Consider the following 19661-nt stretch of genomic DNA (forward strand, 5'->3'; position numbering starts at 1 on the left):
TTGGCACATTCTTTATAGTGGTTTCTTCGAAGGCATTCTTCAAGGCATCTTCAAAGGATCTTATTATTCTTATCCAACCTCAAGTCTTCATCAAGCTTTTTCCTTGAGTTTGAGGAAGGGTGTTAGAGATATATTATATATATTAGCCCAATGTAATATGTCCAAGCCCACTCCTACTTGTACTAGTAATCTAGGGTTTAGTCGCCAATATATACTCATATTAGGGTTTATTATAACACAGGTTATTATACTACACTCTTACATAATAAAGTGTAGCCTTTAAGAGTTTCCTCCATGAACATAGGTTGACAAGGCTAAATCACATAATCTTCATGTTCTCAATGTTCCTATTTTATGATTCCTCTTCCATATCTACTCTAGCATATACAACATGGTATAACACATCGTGTTACTCATATATTTAACAACTACATAGACGTGCTCCTCAATCCCCCGAAAGGAAAACCCAGAAATTCAGTCACTTGAAGCCTACCCACGTGTTAGAGATATAATAGACACATTAGCCCAATGTAATAGGCCCAAGCTGACTCCTACTTGTACTAGTATTCTAAAGTTTCATCTCCTATATAGACTCATAGAATAGGAACACTAAGAATACGAGAATTACGTGGTTCAGCCTTGTCAGTCTATGCCATGGAGAAAACCCTTAAGGCCTACATCTTTATTATATAAGAATGTAGTACAATAACCTATATTACAATGAACCCTGACAGGAGTATATATAGGCATATGATATAATTTCAGCTTGTGGTATTCGCTCCATAATGATGGCTCTTTATCATTGGGCCAAGACACAATTAATTTTTGGTATAGGTGGGATTGGAACTCCACCACTCTATGATGATTGATCTTTAACATCAAGCCAACGTATCAATTGGTTTTTGATGTAAACAGGATTCAAACCTCAGATTTCTTGTTCAACAACAAGAGAATTTACTAGTTGAGCTAACTGGAATCACAATAAGTCTTTTATTTTTATGAAAAATAATTTTGAGTAACATCTTTTCAAATGTACTTTTTATTTTAAAAACAAAAAAAAAATGTTTTATTTTATATCTCAATAAAGTTTTGAAAATACTTTCAAGAGATCATGACCTAAAAGTAAGGAAAAATTTATCCAACCTTTGATCAAATGATGAATAGACTTTATAAGCTAAAGATTAAGGTCACATCCTTCCTTTGTCTTCAAGATATAAAGTCACAATAGAAAAGACTTAAGAAAAAAAGCAAAATGTGTCTTAGATTCCTACCTAATTGCTCCTTGTTTTCATCGTTGTTGAAATTTAGAACAAAAAAATACCATAAAAAATCAAGAGAGTTTTCAAAGATTAATTCTGCTGTTAAAATTAGTATGTAATGGTTATAGTGCATAACAGAAAGATGCCAAAAGCCTATTTTGTAAGGTACAAAGGTTAAAAACACGTGGGGACGAAATGGATACCTTTTAGGTAATTCTCATAAGTCAAAATCCTTGAAGGTAATTAAATATAATTTTAATTTTTTTTATTTATGAAAAATTATAATTATTAAATTTTATTAGGTCATTCCATTAACCAGACTAAAGGCAAGGAGACCCTAATTATCGCATATAGTATTTTTGTATTGCTTTCTCTCACATGACAATAGATTTAATGTATAATTCTGGGGGAAATTATTATGTATTTCCAGAGTACCATAAATGCGTATTCTCTCCTCTCACATGAATGATGGGTCCCACTAATTAAATTTATGGTGGGACCCACCATTCACTTGAGAGGGGAGAGTACGCATTTATGGTACTCCAGGAGTATCTAATAATTTTCCTAATTCTGGTAGGATTATACATTAAATCTATTGTTTTGTTCTTCAACAAATTCCATACCTCAATATTGAGAACTTAATTGAGTCAACAAAAATATTGAGAATTTAATTAAATGTCTTTCCACTTATCTTGTAATCTAATGAGTAACGAAACAGTCTCTAGTTTAAGTCCATTACCATATAATTCAAACAAAAAGTACATGGGTTAACTATTCATTCAAATGACATTAAGCATGTTTATCTCTTCTCAAGAAACAAGTGGAAAATATAATTGGAGGGCATGTATGGGTTGGGTTCCATTTGTACACTTGGTATTCACTGAAAAGAAATAAATTTGCTCTCATTAAACTTGTTTAAGCTTATAGTTAGTAAATAAATTTGAAGCTTTAGGTATTCAACTCATGGTTTTTTCCAGGTTAGAACATGTACTAATCAATAATCATGCCAAATTTCAGCAAAACCGGAAAAAAAACAAAAACAAAAACAAAAAAACAAAACAAAAACAAAAAAAAAAAGAATCAAAACAAAACAAAATAATCATTGTGGAGAGTAAAAGGACCCAAGCGGGCATTTGGGCCATTGGGCTCTAGCAAGGAGGGCCGATCTATTCTTGAGCTAAGAATTTGTTAGTATTGCGAATTGGCCTATATGCTGAGGGTCCGAGGACACATCCGAGGGTGAGTTTCTCCTCGGACAGACCTAAGAAGATTCGTAGATTCACTACGAATGTCAAGGCAGAACTCTGGAAAGACTGTTGGTTAAGAGGGGGAAACCCTGGACCTTCTAGATACACCGATGTTAGAAAAATATCATAAGCAAAAGCTGTCACCTCCACATTAAAGACTCTGCACCTACCTCCCTGGCCGCATTAATGGAGAAGTGACCCCTGAATAATAGAGCTGAAACTTCTGGTCACTATTCAAAGGCACTAAGGGAAGAAGTATTTAAGGGGGTGAAGGCCAAAGAGAGGGGGGCAGTCTGTAAGAAAGAAAGAAATTAAGAATTGTAATCTTTAAAGAAAGAAAGAGAAATAATATAGCAGTAGTCCTCGGCCCACGTCCAAGGAGGTCCATCGGCAATTATCATTCATTATTTACAAGTGTTTGCACGCCAAAGCCTGTTATCAAGTTCTCAGTACCTTTAGTCTAGATTTCAAGCCCACGCTCTACAAATTTCATTGTTTAAGGCTCATTGGGCTTGAGCCCATAATTTTTTTTGGGTCCAGGTGCAATTGTGCACTTACAATCATGTCAAGATGTAACACTTCTTTTCTGAGTTGTTATTCATCTATTGAATTGTTGAAAGATCATATATACAAGACAATAAAAGAAAGTTTGGGAACTCCAGACCAATTACAAAGCTCCAAGTTTCTATATCTCTAGCTTCCTATGTTCCAAAAGAATGCGCGTAAAATATTTTTATAGATTTATTATTCTAATTTATTTGCATTTGGATTAGTATATTTATTAAAAGCTTATTTACTTTGTTATTGAAAGATGTCAAAAATCTTATAATTCAACAGTATAGTGCACTCCTTTTTATTAGGAAGATTAGAGTTCAAATATTCCATTCTCATTGTTGTAATTATAAAATTTTAAAAAGTAAACTATAAAAAAAAACATGTAATTAAGATTATAAAAATATAAGATTCTAAAAAGTTGTACATAAACAAATAATTAAAGGTTAGTCAAAACTCTAACACGAGTAACATTTTATATATGGTCTTTGGAAACCTACTTGGCTGATTATCAAACCCCATTTTCTCTTGCATGCAGATGAGGTGAATTAGAAAAGTAATCAGCTTTCCTATCAGTCTTTTATTAGGGAAAGAGCTTTACTGCTTCTAGTCAAAATCTCTATGACTTTAATGACATTTTTGAGCGGAAAAAATGGTCATTTAGTTGAATGCGTCTAAACCCTTTTTACCCTCAAGAAATAGTGCAGTGTACGTAGATTCTTAGTAACTGAATTTTTTTTTTTTTAATTAGATACAATAATTACTGCAATTCTAGTACTCTCATATGAGGGAGGAAAAAACATATCCAAGCTAAAAATCTTCTATCAAGTGGGATGAACCACCAAATTTCTTTGACCATCATATATATATTGATCGATCTTAGCTCTGTCGTCTTCAATGGCCGACACACTTACATATCTAGATGTTTTGTTTGAGTAAGGCACGGGATTTTTATTCAAAGTTTAGTCCCTTTCTTGCTGTCGGTCTAAAAAACCTCTGGTTGATGTGTGTAAATCCGTTCATACTACATAGAATAAGTGTTTGTGCAGGCAGCTCTTTTATTAAACAAACTTAATCAACATTTTATTTATGCAAAAGTGCATGAGTATTTGATAAAAATCTTGCAGAAATTCTAAACCCTTCATTTGTTGTACAGTACAGAATTCTTTGGTCACATATAAGTTTAACTTTTTTTTTTTAAGTCACACTTAACCTATAGTATCAAGCATTCATCTAGTCCAACAATTTCTAAGGCATGTCATAGCTTTGAAGAAAATTGATTGGATGGGGAAAAGGAAGTACTAATGTCATATTGGAAGTATCACGTACACCATGAAAGCACAGTTGTCAAGGAAATTATCCATTTAACTAATATTATCCATTTAACTCACTAATTTCATATTAGTGCATGACCTTCTTTTTTTAAGAATGAAATAAAAATTAAATTGAATATAAAACTGAAGGCATTTGAGTGTCGTTCGTTTTGTAGTTATATTACTATTTTCATGAAATCATTCACATGAAATGATTGGATTCTGAGTTACCAACAAAAGCTAAAGTTCAACACTGCACCATGTATTTGCCATTTGCTAATAACAATAACCGATCATTTTCCATGCAAAAGTAGGCCGCGTAATCCTAATAACATTAACTGTTTTTAGTGTCAATGAAGTGATAGCTTAACCAACTAGATTGCCAGAAAAGTACATTAAGTATCTATAGAAAAAGGCATTGCTAGTGCAAGTCCATTTATTATACAACTTAATTACAGCCACTATCCACACAGAAAATATGAAACACACTAACCCTCGTTTGATCTAGTGACCAAAATCTAGATAAACGCACAACTTTAAAAGGTTGTGCCCAGTGCACAAGACTGACACTTCTACAGAGTCTGTAAGAAATGCAAGTGCAGCTATATAATACATATAGATATATAAATATATATATATTTATATGTTTATATAAAATTTTAAGGATTTAATTTATTGCGAGATTAAGCTCCTAATTATCGCAGCCTCAGCGCTATCAGCATCAATTGTGGCCAAAAGTTGGGACAGTCGCTCGCTAAGGTCATCCACTTCTCTGTGCAAGCTTCTGATATAGTTGCAGGTCTCTTGTAGGACCTTAGAAGCAGATACCTTCAAACACAAATAAACAAATAAATAAATGAGTGAAAATTCAAATTTATCAACAGCCCCACTTTCTTCTAAATGCTTTAGTTAAAGACATTTTACAATCTTTTTAAGTTTTAACCATGTAAAATATGGTCAAAAGTCAAACTAATACAAAGGTCATATATATACACCTCGTGTTACATGGTCCAGCCACAAGACTGTTAAGTAACAGTCAATGAGAACCTTTTAATCTCCATATGAATACATTATTGTATGGAAATAATGCACAAATGGTCCTCAATACCCGGGTCAAATTTGAAACAAACCCCAAGAGTCTTATTATACTATACTATGTGGCACACATGTGCCATGCTAGCTAGGTTGTTAGATGAAACATTTTCCTACAACCTTCCCTGAAGTTGGGTCTGCAGAGTTCAAAGCCAACAATGCTCAGAAAGAAAGAGAGATGAGTTTAAACTCTAAAATTTTAAAGTACCTTGTCAGAACGCCTATTTTGAATCTCAGGAACAAGTTGGCGTAACTTGGAAACGAGGTCGATGATTTGGTCATCAGTGATCCTTGAAGCCCCAGATTGCCTTGACCTTCTGCTAGACATGCCTAGAGTGTTTCTTCTCTGTGTTTACTTCAAAAGAAAGATAAAGAAAAGGACACAAAAGAAAGAAAGAAAGCTCTTCTGGGTGTAGAAAAGAAGGGCTTAGCTAGATTAGTAAGAAGAAGAAGAAGTAGCTCAAGTAGTTTAAGATACTATAAGTTATGAAGAAACAGAGAAAGTGATTAGAGAGATATAAAGAGGAGGACCACAAAGGAAAAGTCGAAAAGAGGAGAGCAAAAGAGAGAGAGAGAGAGAGAGAGAGAGAGAGAGAGAGAGATTGTACAATTACTTAGACAGTGATGTTGGATGTGAAGAAGACAAGTGCATTGGAGAAAGCAGTGGAGTAGGCTTGGTGTGTTAGAGAGAGAGCATAGACTTGTTATGTGTATGTTCCCAAGTTGGGGTTTGATCTCAAGTGGGCTTGAAGAAAAATGTTTGTTTTTTAACTAACAAAGTGGGCCTTCATGTAAAGCTCTCATTGCGCAACACCATGTGATCATAGGACACTGATCCTCTCTTATCAGGGTCTATCACTGAATTTCACCTACGAATCACTGGATGCCACATTATATCGTATATTGCAAGTACTGTTAGCCGTATGAACTAGCAGAGACTTTCTGTCCACAACAATGTTAAGAACACATTCTTAATCATAAAAATAATTATAAAGAGACGTCCAATTTCACAACTTCACAACTTGCTACTCGTATTTGCATCAACTCACCACTCTTGATCAATCACAAAACAATTGTACAAGTTAGAAAGTTATAAAAAAAGTTGTGTTCATAATATTTTTACTCTCATATATTGTTAAGGTAATCCATTTTAATGATCTAATTACTTTCACATAGGCACGTCAGTAACACTACTAAAATTTTTCACTACTTATTAGTAAATGACAAGTTTTGATTATAGCAATATTACTTTTACCTAGTAACAATTATGTATTAATCAAAGACTAAAAATATATGTATTACTAAACTTTGTCGCTTTTGTCTCAGGGACTACCACTGCTACCCTTTGTGTAATGCCCTTGATTTTTAAGTCTCGAGTCACTTGGCATGGCATGTTGTCATTGGTTAGTGCACAAGTTGCAGGAAAGGGGATGAGTTAAGCAGGATCTCAACAGAAACATTATTTATAACCTTTATACAATACAATAGTTCAGCTTTATCACAAATCGTACCAAACATTATTAAAATGTACATGTTCTAAAATTTTCAACAATGGTTCTTTCTTTATCTACTCGGAAATTATTCAATTTATTGTCACCAAGCAAAATCTCATATGCTATCTCTACCTCTCATACATATTTGTTTTTCTCCCTTGTTTGGGACACAAGGACGTGAGCGTAGGTAGCATCCTTTGATTGTCTAAGCCTTAGATCACATGCAATTTCCCTAGCTCACACGACATGACACGTGGCTACCCTTAGGCCTTAGTATATATGTTATGGGAAGGAGGTTCCTATATGAGGCACTAGATATGAAATTTCCGTGCTTCTGCCCAAAAAACTGTCACATGTTACTATCAAATTGCTCAAAGGACACCCCCCCCCCCCCGGCGACCTCTTTTCTCAAAACTAACCAGCAATACTACCAATACATCTTTTTTATATTCAATTTCATAACTTGCTGATTTAATGATCGACAAAATTAGTAGATCCATCACATAATCAGTAATAGGCAAAGAGTGACAATTGAGTACAAATCAATCTATTATGAAATTAGATATAAAATTTGGTGTGCCTTGAGATTTATTCAAAACCGCATTCAATTTTTGCTAACAACCAGCAAGTTGTTAAAGCAAGACATTGTTAGCTAGCTAGGGTATAGCCACAAAAAGTTTTTGCTTTTCTCAGATGGTTCAGTGTTTGTCACGTTTGTTTGCTTGATGGCTCAATTGCTTCGCAACATACACCATAAATGGTTTCTTGACAATATCTAGATTGTCCAATTTGTAGATGGTGGTAAAAAGAGTGATAAAGGCTGTATAGCCGTACTTTGCCATGGCTTGGTAAGAAAAAAAAAGTTTAATTAACAGTTTGCAACAAGAATGGAAATTGTCATGTTGCATTAAATGGAAATAGTCATAATGTTCATGAAAGCAACTCTACTCATATTGTGTACACAAAAAGCATTTGGATTGAGATGGCTGTTACCTCGGTTCTTATTTAGAAAATAAAATTGACAAGAGCTTAGCAAAAAAATAGAATGTAATTTGACATTATGTAAATTTCATTTATTGCACCATTGTCCTTATACATGTCAGTTCATGAGAATCTTCTGTACAGATGAACTTGTATGAAAAAACTAAATTAGTTAATAGTACATGACCTTGATGAATGTGACAATAGCATATAGCTAGATAAAACACAACTAACTATACCATCGAATTAGACCCGTGAACTCATTATTTACAGAGGACAAGAAGTAATTTATTCGTATAGAAATATAGAAACATTAAATAAATAAGTTATTTTTTGTAGAATAAGATAATAAATTATAAGTAGAATAAGATAATAAATTATAATTAGAATAACATCAATTTTACATATTATTTTGCAAAGTATCTGACACGATATATTAACTCAAAAGTCATATAAAAAGTTAACTCAAAAGTCATATAAGAAGTTAGTAAAAATGTTTATATCATTAGAATATTGTTATTCAAAAGATCAATTGATGATAAAATTGGAAACAATCTTATTCAACGGACCCAATTCTTTTTCTTTTCTTTTCTTTTCTTTTCATTCTTTTCTCTTGTGTGTGCATGCGAGCATGCGCTTATCATGCATATATCATATATGATGATATATCATACATTCGTCTTAAAAAAAGAGGGGGGGGGGGGGGGGGAACGTGTTGGGTTGTTAGGTGATTTCCACTTCTTTATTTAAATGTTTTTGCAATTATTTTGGGGTCCACATGCAACATAAGGTGCCTCTCTATATTATTCATTATACTAGATCTTTCTTCTTCCTTTTATATATTATATTGTTAGTCATTGTTCTTTAATTTGAATATGAGATTAGTTAGGTGTAGACTGAAGCAGCCGACTTATGTGAATCTTTTGCAGAAACATCATCTGGAAGTTGGGAGTTATGGGTCGGTTGGAACCAATGATGAAAAAGATCGAAAATGATTAGTTTCATAGTGTTCATCTTGACTCGAGCTCATGCAGCAATGCTAGTGCATGCGATTTCCCTGTTTAGAACACTTTCTTAAGTTTAAGTGTGCAACACAACCTTTATTTGATTTGCTAGTTTCTGCTTTTCAAACTTTAATGTTGAAAATGATCATGGGTCTTCCACATTTTCATGCTTCTATATGATTAATTTGCTAGAATTTTACTAAAAAAAGCAATGCTTTCGTGCTTTTGAGTCTCCATCCAAACATATCCTTTTTTAACAAAAATTAAGACACAATATTATAAGTGCTCTCAAGTACCCACAAGTCCCAAAACCTTTATTTGTTGTTAGCTTAGTTTGAAAATACGATTAGAAGTGCTTTTGAATCTCCGACATATAATTAATGGTGTCTAAGCATACGCATCTACTTTGTTCAACGCAAGTTAATGCATCTTTATTACCACTAATTGTTTAACCTAATGCGTAAATACTAGTAATAATTATATTGAAATTCTATGCATGCTTCACCGACCTTGTTTAATACTACTACTCTACTACTTGACCTTTGGTAACTATTAGTAGATGCCATTAGATCCGTCAATCATTGGCTTCATTGACCTTAGAGGTATTGATTTTCCATCAATTACTCTTCTCGGTAGATGTTCAAAACGTGAGAAAAGTTAGAAACTTAGATTTAGTGGGGAGTGAACTTCCTGCATATGCGCGGCACGGTTTAGGGGGTTTTTTGTTTTCACATAATGACTCCCCACATTATTTTTATATAAAAAAAAAAAATGTTAACTTTTTTTTTTTTTATGATGCTAGAGAATTTAAATTTATGTCATCATTTTACAAGTTTTTAAATCATTGCAAGATGGTATCACTATCAATGTTACAAACTATATCGCTTTCAAATTTTAGTTCAATAAAAAATTCCTTTAACTTTTATATTTTGATTGAAAGGGCCTAAAAGAATTTAGGGTGGTCACAGTTTTTTTTTTTAATGACAGACAAATCATATTTTTTTTTTAAATTTATGTGTAATATTTTTTTTTTCAACTCAGCATAGTTTTATGACCACCCTATTCCCTCAACTTGGAGCCGCTCCTTATCCATAAACTTACTCTCGCTCTAAATTTAACATTTAGAATTTTATAACAAGGTTCATCCTTTAGAATCTAACATATATGCACATGATATTAATAAGGGTAGAAACAAGGAACTAGTATCATGTGTTTTATTTGATGACACATTTAAGTTCAACTCCTATGTGGTTTGTTTCCTGAGGCATTTACTTCCCTTTGTGGTTTACTTTATGAGATATTTCCACTAATTTAATAGAATTCAATGATGAGGAAAGTGCCAACATCACATATAGAGAAAGAATTGAATAAAAAGGTCGTTTAAGCCTTACATTTGAACAATTTTTTCTCTAACTTTCTCCTTCAATCCTCATTTGATTTTGCGTACTACATGGCGTAAGATATAAGGTAGAACAATTTCTCTCTTCAATTCTTTCCCAATGGGATTGGTTGGCACTTGTCATGATTTGGTTAAAATTAATGGAAATACCTGATAAAGCACATTACAATGGAAGTAAATACCTTATAAAGTAATTTAACAAATTATTAGTGGTAAATTTTAAAAAGAAATAATGTCATTAATAAATTCAAATAATAAACAGTAAAGACCCGTTTGGTAAGAGATTTCTAATAACATTGTTGTTATTTTGTGAAAACATATGTGAGTTAAAAAGTATGTAAAAATACATATAATATTATTTAAACACTAAAAATAGTTATTTAAACAACATACCAAACACTCTATAAATGTTTGTCAGCTTAACTAGTGTGAAATTTTTTATATCATACTCTTATGTTCTCTAACGGTGAAATATGGGGGCAACACTCTTTGATGAAAGTCCTCCTCCCGATTTTATAATAATGTAGTCAAGGACTCAAGGTCATTATCCTGAAAAGGTAGTAGTGGTACCCAGAATTAAATTTTTCAAAGTAACGTGACAAAATACCAGCCGGTTTGAGTTTGTTGTCAAAGTAGACTTACTTTTGCTTGATTTTGTGGAATCTTTCATTACTGAAAACAGTCAGTCTAAGCCCTAGCTAGGGACACAAATCTTGTTTCGATTTTTTACACAGTATTGGTCTGATAGATTGTCATTGGTATCAGTAATTTTTAATTTTGAAAAATAATAATATTAGCTATGGGTTAATATAAAAATAATATTGTGCCGATCATAATTTCTTGCGCAATCGGTGGTAGTCATAAAAATTTTAACTTTTAATCATTCAAACAGCTACATTATTTATTTTATCACCTCACTTTACAATATACTCAATATTATCGATTCTATTTTAATATACAACACATTAAAATAATATAAAACATACACCAATAGCAAAATTATTGAAATGAAATTGTTAAGATAACTGCATAATTGTATTGAAAATTGGAAGCCACCTAGGTGTGAAATTAGATCATCTTTGAGAAAGTTTATAGATACAAAATATTTTACAAAAAAATTCACAATTATTAATTTGACACAACATTGTTAATGGTAAATAAAAAAAGTAATATCAATGATAAACTCAGATGAGAATTAATAAAAATTTATCAACTCAACTATTATGAGAAATGTTACGAAATTTTTTGTGTTTACCTCTCTTCTTTCGAACCCTAATTTATATGCCAGATTAATCATGGAAATCTAAGGGAAGAGTGGGAAAATATTGGTTAAGTGAAATTAAAAAAGATTACCAAATGCATAATTTTGCAATTATGCATTCTCCTTGTACAATTTAAGGCCTTCAGCCTCATCTGAGAGCATTCATATTGGATCAGCTGGATGGAAAGTCTATGTCTAACCAAAATTTTTTTAACAAACCAAAAATTTAAACCCTAGTATAGGGCTTGCTAAAAGATAGGAAATGCCGTGTGTGTGTGTTGAGAGAGAAAGACTAATAATTCATTAAAGAGAAGCCAAATCAGCTTAAAATATAGCATTTAAGTAAAGAGGAATATCTTTCATCCACACCATGAGACCTGTGACATGCTTAACAATGTTATGAGTAGCAGAATTACCTTAACGGTGCACATGGGAGAAAATAATAAAACTAAAAGCTTTTGCAAGGAGCTTAGTATCATCAATCGAATGACCAAAGGAAGTGAGGGAAGGGTCCCTCTCCTTCAAAGAGTTGATAAAAATCTTAGAATTTCCCTCCAATATCGCTTTAGAGATGCCTACCTCCAAAGAAAATTCTAATGTCTTTACGGTCAGTATTACATCTACCTCAACAACAGAAACTAGTAAATCAATCTTTCGAGACATTGAAGCAATAACTAGGTCTTTTTAAATTATCCTTGCACTGTAGTTTCGCCAAACTCCCTTTTTTTCTCTCTCTCAACCGAAGCACAAAGTGGCTATCGATCGTTGGTGTGCGGTGATCAAAGTTAACCGTGGGTAGCTATCATCCGGCGTGGTGGAACCCAATTGGCCGATCTTGGACATTGAGTGGTCGATCATGGCTATTGGATGGCTATCTTGGCTGTGGGTTGTTGGGTAGTGTGAATGAAATCTTGATGGTCGGATTTTTGTGATAAAATAACAAAGAATTTGATGCTGATAGTAGTGAAAAATTGGACAAGACAAATTAGAAGTGACTTCCGAAATTTAATTAGGCTTAAATTTTGGCTAATTTGATGCAAATGCTCCGAGTCTTTATAACCAATTGAAGAAAAAAACAAAGAAATGGAAACTTGGGGTAAAGCTTTAGTCAATGGACAATATTAAGCGTCGTTATTTCACCGACTTTTTTCTAAAAGGGATAAACAAGTTACTTTAGTTTGTGCATCAGAGACCAAATAACCAATAATTCAGATTTCTCAACATCCTGCACATGGGGACACTCACTGCCTCACTTGCCTCCTGTGCCATTTTTTTGGAACTGTTAGTGTTTCTTACTAGACCAATACCAAGATTAATTACAAGTTGATAAATTAAATCCAAACAAAAAGTGTAAAATCCTATATTAGATCAAAGATGCAAGTTAGTAATGTGAAATCGATGTCATTGAGAAGAAAAAATGTTAAGTAGAAATTATAATGTAATTTGTATTTTAGCATTGTTTTTGGATTTTGACGTGTAGCATGAATTTGAATGCACCCATTGCGTAATTCATGGTAACAATGGTTTGGTCACAATCATTATATAAAATAGAAAATTCTAGTGTTGTAGACTTTGGGAAGTTGCATGGTACCCAGAATTGGATTGAGCATCTGAAATGAAAGGGTGATATAGATGGACCATTAGGCTGTCGGCAGTGGTGAGCTTTTGTTGAATTACTGAGCTTTTGTTTTTTAGTAGATAAGTTAGTGGGCAATTAATAGGTCCTAGATTAAAATAATGTGAGGATAATTTCTATTACATTTGATAGAGTTGAGAAGTGGGAGAAAATATATTATTTTTTATTATTAGACCAATTGATGGAGATGGAGATTGAGTCCTGGATTTCTTATTCAACAACAAAAAATTTAACCAGTTAAGTTAAAGTAGGAGTAAATATAAATTAAGAAAATGATTTTTTTTTTTTTTTAAATCTAAGCTCACGAATTTAATCTTCTCACCAAAAAAAAAAAAGAGAGAGGGAGATAAAAATAGGAGAAAATTTTTCTTATATTGATCATTGATAATCTTAACCTTCTAGATTATCAAAAAAATTATAATGTGAGGATAGAATAGGAATTTAATAAAAGATGCTTTCTTTTTAGCTTCACTTTTTTATCCTTCCTAGACATCTACAAGTCCACAAGAAATATGCTTATGGAAAAAATAAAAATAAAAAGAAGAAAAAGTCACAAGAACATGTAGAGCTGAATTCAGCTGGGGTTGACGGCTTGATTAAGCTAGACATCTAGAATTATTGTCTGAAAAATCAATCAAAACTTGTGTACCTTTGGGATTTGTTTCAAAAATTTTATTGACTGGGCCTTGATTTCTGCCCCTCTTTTGCTGTTTTTTTTCAGTACTTAGGCCTTATTAAGTCCAGAGTCTTTGTTTGGGCTTCAACAACAAAATTTCCACCAATGGGGAAAGAAAAGTAGGTCCTGAGGCCCAAATATAACCTGAACCACAACCACAACACATGCATTGGCCATTCAGGTTCAGGGAGAAAAAATGTCAAAAAAAATGGGCTACAATGGTGCCCAGCCCATATTTCATCATGGATATGCTTAGAATGCACATTTGGAACCATTGTGAATTGTGAGGGAAGCCTACGGCCCAAAGCATAAATATTATGGACACCAGCCCAAACTTATTACAAAATGAGGCCCAAAAAGCCCACAGATATGCAGGTATATGTTGCACCAGAACATCATAGAATGAGCCCCAATGGTCATGACTCATTAGTCCTCAAACAGGCTACGTATTTTTTTTATGCCATGTACATATATTTTGCGGGTTCTAATTCCATTAGTCTATCATAAAATAATTTTTTTTAACTATATATCATCACACTAATTTAATAAAAAAAATTAGCATTTTTTTCCTTATAGTAAGTGAGGTGAGGGGAATTTGAATTTTTAAAATAAAATTATCTTATAACTATGAGAAGTTAGCTAATAAAAATGTCAAACAATGTATTTAGATTACAAAAGTCTAAAGCTTTCGCTAGTCTAACAAGACTTAGGCCGTTTTGTTATGATACCATTAGTGATATTAGACCTGTTAGTACACACTAGAAACTCTATATTCCAACTTAACTAACTGACCTCTTTCTCAAAAATAAAAAAAGATCACAAAAGTCTTAAGAAGTAAAAGATATTGCTCTAATATAGGAGAAAATTATGAGAACAAAGACGAAGCCATGTGTAAAATAAAGTGGGGGATTTTATTTTATTTTTTTTGTGAAGTAACTATACTTGGTCCTCCACATTGAATATTGTCCCATAAATTCAAAAATTAAAATGGTCATTTAGCCAATTCCAATCATTGATGGCCCTTCCAAAATACAAAATTCATTTCACCTAACAAAATCCTAAGTATTATTAGAGGACAAAATTTAACTACAAAATTAGTTATAACCTAAGACTGTGGGCTTACTTAATATCTTTTTATTGGAAGTGAATTTTGACAAATTCACCATTGGATTATATTTTCCTCTTATATCATTCATGCTTGCAAATTTTCTATAAAATTAAAGATCAATAACCACTTCATCAATAAATTGTTTGAATTGCAAGTTTTTGTAGTTTAAAATTATACATAAAATGTAAGCTTATAATTTATATAGTAAATAATATCTAATTAGCACAAAATTTAATATGTATATTATGAACATAGAGAACATGCAATTCAACGGTTAGATTTTCAAAATAAGTGGTAATGTGAATGATATTGTGTAAAGTTGTAACCTTAGGTTACAATCAATTTTGTAAATAAACTTTGTTTTTACTAGAATTTGTTTATTTATCAACTTATTTGATTTTTTTTCTATATTCAAATTATTTTGATTTCATTTTTTTCACTTCGTAACACATTATGAGAACATTGAACATATATATTGCTGAGTGATTAAGGCAGAATAGTTTCAAACTTTTTTTTTTTAATTTACTTTGCAACAATAATTAGTTTTAGTTAGAAAAATAATGGATAAATAATGAGATAATTGATATGACGTTATTTGATTTGTAGCCGATGAAAAAAAAAAGAATAGTTTCAAACTTTTTTTTTTAATTTACTTTGCAACAATAATTAGTTTTAGTTAGAAAAATAATGGATAAATAATGAGATAATTGATATGACGTTATTTGATTTGTAGCCGATGAAAAAAAAAAAAAAAACCCTACTATTTGTTTTAGATTGAAAAGGGGAATTAATAAGAAATTTATTACAAAATCAATCACTTGTAATCTTTAGGGATACAAAATAATGTAGAGTTCTATTTCAATATGGGTATTTGAGTTAAAATATATTAAGAAACAATTGTTTTGTGTTTATTCTCTTATTTATAATTTATTAATACAAGTAGATGTTAGTTATTTCTCCAAAAAAAAAAAGGGATAGATGTTAGTTTAGACTTTTGTATATTAATTTAGTTTTGAATCTTAATATATATATATATATATATATATATATATATTTGGTTATTGAAAGATTGAAGAAAATCTTTTGTTTCATGCTTCATACCTTAGCCTCCCAAAACTCAAATGCTAGCTTTGTTCTTGTATGTTAAAACATGAAAAATGTATGAGTGGTTAACATGAAAAATGAAAGCTAATCATGAACATGGGGCCATAGTTATTATTGGTATTTGATATGCAGTTTCACTTTATTTGTTCTGTTTGGCCTTTTATCTAACCTAATTACAAAACAAATCTTTGATGGTTCCTTCTTCAAACACACCATTGTTTCAGATTATGAATAGAGACAGCACTATATAAAAGAACTCTCCACTCATGCTTGCAGACAAAGGTGATTTCAATCAAAATTGGCCTATAGTCTGTGTTTTATAATTGATTAAAGACATCAGTTTGTTATTGCATGTACGAAATGTTTTAAGTGTTTTATCTTTATGGGCAACTTGCTATTGCTGCTTGTGATAATTATTGTAAGGTCGGTTGGAATTTATAGACAACACACATAATTTATCTTCTATATCTATTCAAGAAGAGATGGATTGCCATTTGACCTCTTTAATATATCTTAATTATTAGACCTAGTTACCGTTCCAACCATGGTTTTTTTTTTCCCTCAACTATGGTTTTAAAATCTTTCTGTTGTCATTGGTCTAGCGATTCTTAAAATCTCATGATAATAAAATTTTTATAAGATTCTGGATTCGAAACGTCTTGTTAGCATCTTGAGGTCACTCATAAAAGATTTCTCCCCTTAATAACTTAGTGTGTGTGGGACGAAGAGACTACATATACTTGAGAGAATAGTCATATACTTAAAGAGGTCTGAATACCCTCGTATGTTCCACACAAAAATATCTTCCTTTTGCTCATTACAAGAAAGATAGAATAAAAATATTTATTTTGCTCATTACAAGAAAGATAGCATATCCTTATTCTTTGTGGTATTAAAATTGTCATACAATTTGCAATTCAGCTCTAGGTTCGATGTCTAGTTGCTCTGTTCATTTATTTGGATACAATTTATTGCTAAGTATCCATTTGTTCTCATTCCAAATCCAATTTATGGAATGCTCCTAGGGAAATGAGCTCTTTATCAAACAAATAGAGTATGGACACTGCTACTTGAATAGGTCAATGGTGGATCCAAAATCTTAGCCATGAATAAGTGGGGGAGGGACATTAAACGATATCACTTTATCCCTCAATTGGAAACAAAATCAAAAAATAAATAAATAAAAACAAAGACCCTAGATGACACTGCTGAACTATAAAGCTTGTGGTTCCAAACTATTAATCTTAGAGGTTAAAATAAGCAAATAAATAACAATTTTAAGCCATAAATGATATCAAATATACGGTGCCATATATATAACATATGTAGCACCAAACATGCACAATAACACAGATAGGTAAGTTGAAGTAATGAGTAACAAAATTAGATAGATGGCTAAATCTATCGAAGTGTTTGTAAATACCCACTTTGTTCCTCCATGGGTAGGTAGTGCTGTAATCATTCGTTCCCGTGAGATTGTCGAAATTGAACTACCTCAACCAACTAAAGAAATTATCTACAATTATAAATTAGAGCAATACACGGGTGAAATCAGCTAATCAAGTTAGTGCAATTAGCGAGTAGTTTGAGAAAAATCTAGGACGACACTCCCCTTTTGTAACACAACTTTGCCACAACGCTGATTTTGCATCTACTTCTAGTCTTCCACTCTAGTCTTTCTGCAATCCAGCACATGTATATTCAAAAAGATATTTACGCCAGTGGTGACCTATATGGGTCCAAATGTCTTGTTTTTTGTTTTTTCAAATCAGAATGGCATAAAACTAATTGATAATAGAATATTTACAAAGAGTATAAGTTGGGGAGAACACAACCTCACAGAGAAAATTACAATGAAAATCAAGCCGAATTACATGGGTCCAAATCATATGTATATATATTGTATGATAATCCAGATACATAAAAGTCACATAGATGGTCAAGATCGATTGGCCCACTACAAGGACAAGCATTGTTTGATTGTAATTGAATTTTGATCATTGAGTGCATCTGTGTACTGTACATCTGAGCATTCTATCAAAATTCAAAACCCCACATTAATGGGCCAGTAGTACAACCAAAAATTGTACGGCTTTGAGAAATGGGCTGGAGCTTTCAGATTCATACCCTCCCATCACTAATTAGAAAACAGGACACTGGATATTAAACAAACAAAAAAAGGACTCCTCGAGAATCTAATGGGAAGAAAGCCTACACAAACTTCCAAACCCTTTTTCTGCCAATTTATCAGCTGCCTCTTCTCCAATTATGATATGTCTTTTTCCATTTCCAGTGTGAATATTTCCATTCAAACCCTTTTTTTTACAGCTTTTACTACTCTTTAACAATTGTGGAACATAAAATTTGTGATAAGGTCAATTTTATTTCCTTTTATATATAGGTTTGATTTGATTTTGATACCCTTTTTTTTTTAATAGAAATTTGATTTTGATCCTTTATATATGTGGTTGGTGTCATTTAATCCCTTTAAAAAAAAAAACTAGAATGATCAAATTGTTCACTTTTTTTTAATCTTGGGGACCAAAATCAAACGTTTTACAACTGAGGGATGAAAATGGAACAAATCATGTATTTAAGAGGTCTAAATTGAATTCTATCCTAAATATAATTATTGTGATAGAGAAAGATGGCACATTAATTGGAATAATAATCATTAAATGATAATTTTGGTCAATATTACCCAAAAAAAAAAAAGAGAGATAATTTTGGTCAATAACTTTGTCATGTAATGTAAGGCTTGATCACTTGGACACTTGGTTTGATAGACCAAACAAGAATTATAGGGACACTATTTATGAGTACCATAGGATCATGTACATTTGATGTCTCAGTGTTGTCCATTTGATTTAATGCTTGCCATGGATTGAGCTTGACTATCCTCCAACAGGTAGGAGCCATTGATAAAGACTGTAGTTACTTATCGAATGTCTATGGAGAGATGGCAAATGAGTTAATTAAACAACTAATAAATCAGAAGCCAAATTATTGACCCACGGCCAGCAACCATCAAGTCATCAACACCTAACATGGAAATAACTTACAAGGAACAATAATTGAGACTGATATGTTGCATCACCTCTACCAAGTAGTGACTTTCATTTGTGACCTTTTGTTTTGTGAATTCATTTTTATCGAATTCTTCTCCTTCTCATTTCTTTGGAAAAAAAGAGCACATTTTAAAGTAACTATTTAGTTTTTCGTGCATATTAAAATGTACATGTTGCAGTGTCATTAAAATGTTAAAAATATATTAAATATATTAATCCAATGTGATAGGTCCAAGCCACTCCTATTTGTACTAATAGTCAAAGGTTTAGTCGCTTATATATACTCATATTATGGTTCATTGTAACACAGGTTATTGTACTAACAAAGCTGAACCAGGTAACTCTAATGTTCTTGGTGGTCCTATTCTATGCTTCCCATTTCACATCCACTCTAACATATACAATATAACATAACACATCACGTTGCTAATATATTTAACATAAAATTTTATATTTTGATCTCACCTA

General features: G+C 32.0%; 1 protein-coding gene across 1 annotated transcript; it reads right to left on the reverse strand.

Moving 5' to 3' along the window:
* Window positions 1-4766: 4766 nt before the first annotated feature.
* LOC142621930 (transcription factor PRE6-like) lies at window positions 4767-5966 on the reverse strand. Its single transcript, XM_075795308.1, has 2 exons — window positions 5672-5966; window positions 4767-5199 (listed from the first exon to the last, which is right to left on the reverse strand). Exons 1-2 carry the CDS (start codon window positions 5789-5791, stop codon window positions 5044-5046), a joined length of 276 nt encoding a protein of 91 aa, XP_075651423.1. The 5' UTR covers window positions 5792-5966; the 3' UTR covers window positions 4767-5043.
* Between the last annotated feature and the right edge of the window lie 13695 nt (window positions 5967-19661).

This window comes from Castanea sativa, chromosome 1 (assembly GCF_040712315.1).
Source record: "Castanea sativa cultivar Marrone di Chiusa Pesio chromosome 1, ASM4071231v1".
In the NCBI taxonomy this organism is placed as follows: domain Eukaryota; kingdom Viridiplantae; phylum Streptophyta; class Magnoliopsida; order Fagales; family Fagaceae; genus Castanea; species Castanea sativa.